This window comes from Akebia trifoliata, chromosome 1 (assembly GCF_017979445.1).
Source record: "Akebia trifoliata isolate Shusen 1 chromosome 1, ASM1797944v1, whole genome shotgun sequence".
Taxonomy (NCBI): domain Eukaryota; kingdom Viridiplantae; phylum Streptophyta; class Magnoliopsida; order Ranunculales; family Lardizabalaceae; genus Akebia; species Akebia trifoliata.
This window is the reverse complement of record NC_141375.1, coordinates 18,652,472-18,662,115: the sequence shown is the minus strand read 5'-3', so window position 1 is coordinate 18,662,115 and position 9,644 is coordinate 18,652,472. Positions and strand designations below refer to the sequence as shown.

At 35.5% G+C, this 9,644-nt stretch overlaps 1 protein-coding gene across 1 annotated transcript; it reads left to right on the top strand.

The window, feature by feature from the left end:
* Window positions 1-8,312: 8,312 nt before the first annotated feature.
* On the top strand, window positions 8,313-8,933 carry LOC147410823 (uncharacterized). The gene has a single exon (XM_086427009.1). It carries the CDS (start codon window positions 8,313-8,315, stop codon window positions 8,931-8,933), a length of 621 nt encoding a protein of 206 aa, XP_086283135.1.
* Window positions 8,934-9,644: the final 711 nt, after the last annotated feature.

Sequence of the window (9,644 nt, the reverse complement as noted above, 5' to 3'; positions counted from 1 at the left end):
CCTAGCGTAGCGTGATTTTTAAAGTTTTGCTAGCTTATGATTCATCATCTGAATTTCCAAAATATATCGAGAAACAAATAAAAAACATTGGAATATTCATCCATCATTGGGAACTATCGCAATCGGGTTGACAAGTTTATTTAATCAGGCGTATGCATAAATGGGGTGTCTACAGATGCCCCTCTTTGACAGAGGGTTGAAGCAAACAAAATAACAAATCTAGCGTGGTAGATAGTGCGATATCCAAATGTCAAAGCTAGTGACAATTCATTTTACAACCTGATTTAGCAATTCATCAGGGCGTTCAGATCTTTGAGGGTGAAACTCTCCCTGAACCAAAAGTTGTCAGGTCCTCGAATACGAGCTCTCACTGACAGCATCAAATCCTTGAAGAAAATTCTCTCTGACTAATGCAAATGGAACAAATGTGTACGTGTGTGCAATTATGTAATGATGATTTTGAAAATAGGCTTCCATTCATGATGAGAGGATGATGAACTTCAAGAGTAAGTTCGAGCAAAATCTGAGAAAAATCTCGATAGGGTCTAAGCAAAATCTGAGAAAACTCAGCGGGTCTGAGCAAAATCCAAGAAAAATCTTGACAGGGTCTGAGCAAAATTGGACAAAACTCGGTGGGTCTAAGCAAAATCTGAGAAAACTCGACGAGGTCTGAGTAAAATCTGAGAAAACTCAGCGGGGTTTGAGCAAAATTCTAAAAAATACGGGGTCTGAGCAAAATCGGAGAAAACTCAACAGGTCTGAGCAAAATTTAAGAAAAATCTTGCCGAGGTGAATCTAAGAAAGAATAAATAAATTTGGGAAATAATGAATGAATCTGGGAAGAAAGAATGCCCTATCTATTATTCTGGGTGAAAGGGTAATGAGCTATTCTTTAAACAAAACCAAATATGAGATCATAAACGCTTCTATTTGAACCTCAAGGTTTTTCAAAAAATTTATGAGTTTTAAACCTGAATTTTTAACGTCCTTTGAACCTCAGGGGTTTTCAAAATGTTGTTATCAAGAGGGAAACTTTAAATTCAGGGTTCCCATTATCCTTTAAGATTAACATTGATCAAATTTGAGAACAAAATGCCCCTAGTTTGACAAGAAACATTGCATTGAAGATAATTGAACACGGCTCGAAAAAACAAATGCCCCTAATGTAAAGGGGAAAACTACATGTTTATAGAAAAAAGAGAAGTGCCCCTTGTTATGAATGTTTAAAATATTTGATAACCACAAGCGCAATAAAGATTCAACTTTTAATTTTGAATTTTTATATTAAAGATTTTGAATCAGGCTCAAGAGAACAAAGTATTTCCTTTTGAGGTTCATTGTAGAATTTACCCTTCTCCTTCTTGGTTCACTTGAGGAATAAAAAAATTTCAGATCGATCGTAGACAATACTCATAACTTCTGAGTCTTTGCCTGGTTTAAGTTGGGTATTGAAACTTGGCCCTTCGGACTTATAATGTTTTGGCTCAGACCACATTTTTAGCTTTTCAATTCAACAGGGATTTTCTTTTGATTTTTTGTTGCTCTAATTTCTACCTAGATTGCCTTTTCAAGGTTTCAATCTAGCAAGTGTGCTCTAGCTTTTATCTAGATCATTTTTTCAAATTTTTGATCTAGCAAGTTTTCAAATTTTTTTTTTTGCTCTAATTATTGCCAAGGTCGTCCTCTCGGATTTTTAACCTTACGAGATTGCCTTAATTTTTACCTAAGTTGCCCTTTCGGATTGTCAACCTAGTAGATTTTTTTTCTTTACTCTAATTGTTGTTAAGGCCATCCTTTCAAATTTTCAACCTTGTAAGCTTGCTTTAATTTTTGCCAAAGTTACCCTTTCGGATTTTCAACCTAGCAAGTCTCATTTTTCTTTTTCTTCCTTTTTGAACTTCTAGAGTTATTATCTGATCATGTTTTGCTATCTTCTTTGACTTTTTCGTACGGTACTTAAAATTTTTCACACAATACTTAGGAATACTTCCATAGGTGGGTTTAGGACTAGACTTAGAAAGAAATGTAGTTTGAGGCTCAAAAACCCAAATGCCCCTTGTGTGGCATTTTTTTTAACAATTTTCTTTTTCTTTAAATTTTCTTCCCCATTCTGACAATATTTCTCTTTTGAATTTTTTCTTTGTCTCTTTATGGAAGAATATATATTTTTTGAAGTTTTTTTCTATTTTGACGATATATTTTTTATTTTGACATAGTCGGGCCTGAAGTAACTTCTCAAGTTGCCTACGTACTCTAGAATTTTGGGATTAGACTAAAACGTAGTTCAAATTTTTCCCTCCCTTGAGTTAGGTGATCAAGCTTAGAAAGAAAAAATATTTATTTATTTTTTTTTTTTTAAAGACTACAAAGGGCTAAGAAGGAAGACATTGAGATAAGTAATAAGGAAATTAGTTTAACCAAAGATGACATCCTTAAATATAGTACCGTTTGATCTAGTCAAGGTTGGTTGGTTGGTTGGTTCTGGTAGTTCAATTCTATCTTGAAGTTTGACAGTTTTTCCAAGCAGTATTTCCTTAATGAATGAATCTTTCCAATTGGGTTTAAACTTCATTCTATGGTCGATGAGGTGTGCTCAATTTTATTTGAAGTCTGATGGTTAAATCCTGGTAGTGTTTACTTGATGATGAATGAATCTCTTCTAATTGGATTTAGATTTCCTCATATGGTCGAGGAGGGGTGCTTAATTTTCTTTAAAGTTTGATGATTAAATCCTTGACTTGTAAGTGACGAACTTTGACCTTCTTGTCAAATGTGTGAATGACTCTTCTCTGATAAGTTTACACGTGGTACATAACTTCTAGGTTTTTTTTTTTCAATCCGATTTAGTTCTTCGTCCTGATGATGGACCCAGTTTATTTCTAACAATTGACTTTCTATCAAGACCTTAAGATATGAGATTTCCATTTCAACTAATAAGACTGTTTTCATATCATATACTAGAGAGTAGGGAATAGTTTCAATGGAAGACTATATTGAAGTACGATATGCCCACAGTGTGAATGGTAGCTTTTCTAACCAATCCCAGTGCAATTGACACATTTTTATAATGATTATTTTGAGACTCTTTGTAATACCCCGAGTTTTTAACTCCTATCTCAAGGGAACTTGATAATGAAATTTTGAAAAAATTCTAAAAAAAATTTAGATTAAAGTACTCGAATATTATTATGTTCATTTTTAATGAAAATCGACTTCGTCATTGGATTTAAAAAGGTCGAAATATATACTTTAGCTTGTAAGCAAGTTTGAATTCAAGTTCGGATGAAATAATTATAAAAATTCTCGAATTTCGTGTTGAATGGGACCCAAAACAGTGATATTTTGTTAGAACGAGAATCATGAAAATTTGATGTCACCGTTAGGTCCACAATGAAAAAATATTCAAAATAGAATATTCATTCGCCAATTTTCGAGTCCGAATAGTCAAGATAACTCCGAAACTATAAACAATGGAAAGAAAATTACAAATATACCCTCAGCACTTTCTACTTAAAAGAAAATTAACTTTCTTTTATTCATTTCTCTTCTTCTCCAAAGAACCAAACAACAACCACTCTCAACCCAAGGATTTCGACCTATTCCCATCAAGTTCTAACATGAACTAGGCTGAATTGAACATTGACGAAGAAGGCAAAGTTGGCGGCTACGATGAGAGTTACAACCTCACCATCTTTGTTTGCCCATTCTCGTTCATTGTCCCCATCCTCCATAAAAAATCAGCCGTATAATTCGAGTGAGCTGCTACACATTCCATCCAAAGGTTTCACCAAGTAGGAGCTAGATATACCCTTCATTGTAAAAACGAATGAGAGCGCCGTCGTTGAATGATTTGCAAACCCTCGTCCATTTTGCATCAAACTCAGCCCAACATTGACTTTCTTGTCATCCAACCTTGATTCTCGTGTTAGCTCATATCTTTAGTGTCTACAAATTTCGATAGGGAATTCTCAATTCTTAGTAATAATCATAGATTTTGAAATGTGCATTTAGGTTTTAAGAAAACTTGTTGTTTGTTTTAAATCGTAGAAATCTTTGTTTGATTTGCAATTCATGTTAGAAATAGAGATTTGATGTGTTTTTATCATATTTTAACAGTAAAATTTATGGGTGAGTCGAAGGGTTCAAAGAATGGAAGAAAAACCTGAAAAATGGATCGAAAAATCAAAAATCGTGAAATTATTCAGTGCTGTCAGTAGGAGCCGTCGGTGCCACCAACACCTGCCAAAGGCCATTCTGTTGGTCCCACCGACAGAATCAAGATTCTGCCACTGACATAAATCTATCAAAACTGTTTTCTGACTTTGGGGTTGTTCTCCTCATGACTAGTACATGGTTTCCTACCCTTCATTTCATTAAAAACATTTAAGTAAATGTCATTTACTTTAAGTTTTTTAATGAAATTATGATTTTATCTCCCATTTTGGAACAATAGGAATGATTTCAAAATCCAAATTTCAATGGATCAAAATTCAAATTTTGGTTTCAAGAACAAAACGTAAATTTCGACGTTTTTGGCAAATTTTCAAAAGTTAATATCTTTCGCGTTACTTCGAATTAGGTTATAAAAATTATATGGTGTCGAATCTCGTGCTTGAGGCTTTCATTTCTAAAAATCCGTTTTCAATTTTGAGAACTTTGAAATTTTGAGTTTCCGACACTTAGCCAAATTTTAATCAGTTTTTTCTAGTTTTAGAAGTTTGCCTTCGTGTACCTATTGGGATCCTGTTTTAATAAAAATTGGATAATTTTTCAATTAAGTGATTGAAGTGAATTTGAAAACTTAAAAAAGAAAGGTTTTGTTTGTAAAACTTAGAAGTGAAAACATCGAAGAATGGGAAAGGGATGAATCGGTGATGTCTGCATTTTACATTGTATGTTGTGTATAGGTTGGTGAAGGGATATCCAGGTGTAATGAATGGTTGCATATTTATTTAAATTATGTTAGCGCAGAGGCTCTGAGTACTGTTATTCATTTTAGGTCGGGTGGCCACAATTGCATGGTAGGAAACTAGATATCCATTCTCAACTTTGTATTGTAAATTTCTCTTTTATTTTAAAACATATATATATAGCTATTTTGTGAGCTGTTAAAGAATCTATGAATGCCTGAAGGGATAATGCGTCATATCATCCAGAATATTGTACTATCCTAAGATGTACGGTAGGGACCATCAAGCTCATACGTGGTATAGGACGCGTATGAGAGTGGAGTCACAACTAGAATTCGGGTATTTCTTTCTATCTTTACCAGTGAACATGTATTAATATTTATTTTGGGAATCACATGCACGCCTGATAGGCATAGACGAAGATGATTAGTCAGTGATCACTAACAATCTAGTAGTAGTCAAACATTCTGACACATTAAAAAGAGACCTATTGCTTACAGTCACGTCAAATGGCCTGCTTGAGCAGGATAAATGGTCACTGTGTGGTACGGGCGCCGACCAGCCACAAAATCAGGAACTAAAAGCTAGTGGAATGTTGTAACATCATGTCCCAACTGAGAGCGATCCAGTCGTGAATCCCAACTGAAAGCGATCCAGTCGTGAATCCCAACTCTCTAATTCCATTATTTCACCACTGTGTAATATGTATCTGTTGTTCTATTTTGAATCATAAACTGGAAAGTATGTCTATTATTTCAATATTGTCAAATATATTTGCATAAGATAGAAAATGTATAATGAGTATGAATGACTGATGTTATGTGGAATTTTAAACTGTTTAGTTGCTCATCCCTGGTCATATGTACCAGTTAATCGTAGTTTCATTTGTAAAACTTGCATATTTTAAAAGGATTCAGTATGATTACTTAACCACGTTAGGAGAGATTATTAGTAGGAATTGTTTTGTGGACCTACTGAGTAACCATTGTTACTCACCATTTCCTTTCTTTTTTTTTTAGTTGTTGAGTCGGCAGTTGGTGAGGCAAGTGTTGAGCCATCAGTCGAGGAGCATCTGGTTGGTCAGATCAACGGCCAGAATCCACTACTTAGTGAGCATTAGGACTACTTCCCCTAGGAGCCTATTTGTCCCATGAGGTGTATGTAATTTTTGGATTGAGAGCTTAGGCTTTATTAGTGTGAGTTTAAACTTTTGTAATCCTGTATATTATTTTCTTTTGCACAACTCTGATTTACCTCTCTGCCATTCGTAATTTACCATCTTCCGCACTTTGTATACTTTTAGCATATGTTTTATACAGGATTCATTGGATTTTGGTTTATCAGGTTTATGAGTTCTGTAGAACGCTAACATAAACAAAGGGAATCATGTCAAAATTTCGATGTACCGCCCAGTACATTGAGACTTGACCTTAGGATTTGTGTTAAAATTTGGAGGGGCACCACACTCTTATTAGCTGCTTCAACCGTTCCATTAGTCTGAGGATGGTAGGAAGATGATTTGTGATGCTTGAAAGCGCCCTCGATCCGCAGGTTCCGGATCCGTTTTTTGGTATTTGGGAGTCGCCATTTAGTTTACCGAATCATGACTTTAGATAAACAATACTAATCTACGAAAAAAAAACTATGGGTCCGAAGATCACGTTGCAGGATTGGAAGCTGTTAAGTACCATCGGTTCGAAACTAATAATCATGGGTACCCATTGGATTATATCCATCAGTTTCGGGTCCTAGCGGTTTGGTTCTTAAAAGACCCGATTTTAAACAGTTCCACTAAAATGGGATCCAGAACCTGTGTTTTTGGTACCGATTCCAATTCAGTTCTGGATACATGGGTACCCATTGACACCCCTAAGTGGGACCACAGATTCGGACAAGCGACGGATTTAAAATAATTTGAAGAGACCTATTCTTATTGGTTTCATTTCAATTTTTTAGGAAATCAAAACATTGAATCGAAATGACATTTTAAACCTTGATACATAGATTGCTAGCACCTTGTGGATCCTGTACATAATTTTGTGGAAGTTTATAGCAATTGTTCATTTATGGGTTCAATTACTAAATATAGGGAGGACAATATAGATGAACTTCAACTGATTCATAACTATCTTGTTTTATGGTGGGCCGATATTTCCCTTTATTTGGTCTTTCTAGGATGGTCTCTTGAACTTTCTTGATAAAAAAAAATTGGATCATCTGTGTTTTGACATTTTATTGTGGTACATTGTTTCCAGAGATTCTAGCTGGTTCTTTATAATTCACAGAAACAAACGGCACTCTATGCTTAGATTTGAAACTAACAACATGTTGCAAATGGGTACACAATTCAGCAATCCTTGAACTCTTTGGTGTCTAGTGAATCTTCCTTGCTACTTGTTTTTTTAAGGTGTCGGTGTGAAGGCGGGGTTTCAATCCCAAGTCTATTGTATTAGCACATGTAGAGTTTACAACCTCACCAAGGTGGTACCTTCTAACAAAAAATAAAGAGTACCAATCAAGTTCAAATAGTTGTGTAAATGTCTTGTATTATATTGGCTGTATGCTGCGTTGTGGGGGTGAAGGGGGTAGCACCCCCTTCCCAGGGTTCGGGGTGGGGAGCCCCCTGCCCAAATTTTTTTGGGTTACGAAAAGGGTAATTGTGTAATATTTTCTTAATGATTTTCTATTTTGGGGGGTTTCTATTTTTTGGGAGATGGGCACATTTTTCACTACTGACGGTCATTTAAATAGTGATCTCTAGGGCTGTAAAACTTTAAAGACATTAGTGCTTGTTCTTGATCTGATCTGTGGATTTGTGTGATTATTATCCTCTTTGCTGTTTCATTTCTTTCACACAAATTATAGATGAAATCATGGGCTCTTCAGGATTGCTCTTGGTTTAGGAACTCGAAGAGAACTGGATATAACAAATACTTCTAAATTTGGAGGAAAAAAATTGAAAAAAGCAGAAACTATTCGACTGGAGTAAACTTTACAGCAAAATATATTTATTTTGTCTCCTCTTTGAAGATGGTAGCACTGACAGATTTTTATTTTGTATTCAAATTATTGGGAATAGTTTTTTTTTTTTCCTTTGCAGTTCCTTGTTTCTCCAAATCTTGGTTTCTCTTCAAGTTACAGAAAGTTCGTCATGCTTATAGAAATTTGACTTCTGATTGTTGTTAATAGCAATGTTGTAGTATTTGCTTTTTGTTTATCTGTCTTCTGGGATTGACATCTCAGGGGTTTAATTAAGTTTCCTTCTTGTGTTTCCACACTATTGGCAGTCAACTGTACCCTTGTGGGAGAAGAAATTATGCACTTCAGTAGCCTCAAGTCCATGGAGAAAGCTCGTGGAAGCCAAGAAGATGATGTCCTTCTATGAGAATATAGTTCAATGGAATGATTCAGCTGGGGAACAGGCATTCCACAATGCAAAAAAGCCATTTTTGGGCCAAGATCAATGGCCTTCCTTGTGACATAACTTTGCCCGATCCAGATATCTACATTGATGAAATCGATTGGAACTCCAACTTAGATTCTGAGATCTTATTGGACTTGGATAGAGAAGTTGTGGCCCCTAATGAGGGGAGCAAAGATGGGAAGGATTGGTTCCAAGGTGATCCTTTATTATTCTTGAACCAACCAATCAAGTGCACGGGATGGGGCAATGCTGATGAGGATCCAATGAGAACAGCTAACAAGGATTCCAATAATAAAGATAATCCTTGGGAATGTGGCAGAGTTACGGATAATGGAGCTGTGAAGGACACAAAATGGGAAAATTTTGGTGGTGATTCGGGGGGTCGAAGGTGGTGGGAGCAAGGTATCGATGAGTTGGAGAATTTTGAACCTAGAAGAACAAGTGGAGGTAGGGGAACATGGGAAGGAAACTATGTGAAGAGAGAGGGAAATAGTCGGTACATGTCGAGGTATAAGACCTCAAGGTTTCAAGGTGATGATCATCGAACAGATCGTGGGTGGAATGGCAGAGGAAGGAAGAGAGTGAATTTTGTTTATTGAGCTCCCCGTTGATGGATAATAATCATTTTGATTCATGGATGTGGTACTCAGTCCAGCCAACTAGCGAGTATGAATCCGATGAAGTGGGTAGTCCATGGAATTAAGAGAAGCTTGTAATCGATTGCCATTGATTCTATTCCTTGTTGTATAAGACCAAGTTTTGTTGTGTGTGTAGTTTGCTCGGGAAGAGTTTGCTTAGGCACAGGTACGATGTAAATCTGGAGTGTGTTTTGCAAACAAGGAATGATAAATATTTTTATATCACAGTGATTATTGAATTTATTTTTTCTATGTGCTTTTGTCTTGTTTAATTCTTTTCAGCTTGTTTTTGATATTGTTATATTTATTGGTTGCATTGGGCATTTGATTTTTACAAGGAAATGAATTCTTGTCAAGGAGGACATCCTTTTTGGAGTATTCTTTTAGAATGATTATCATAGAGGGCATTGTCATTTTCTCTTATAGAGGGAACAACACACTCACATATTTCTTCCCTTTTATTAAGAGTATTTATCTTTGAAATTATCAAGTTAATTTGAAGTTACTGCTAATGATTTTTTCAGCTAATTAGGATTTCACATCCAATGAGAGATTATACTCCTTCCTATTTCTTTTAGGACTTTCGTATCCTCCAACCACAGATTCTGTAATTATTTGGCAGGAGTTCCATTCGATTAACTCAGATAAGAAAATTTTCCGGAGATTATAAAA

Coding starts and splice junctions, on each gene's coding strand:
- LOC147410823 (XM_086427009.1), top strand. CDS start 8,313: ATGATTCAGCTGGGGAACAGGCATTCCACAATGCAAAAAAGCCATTTT.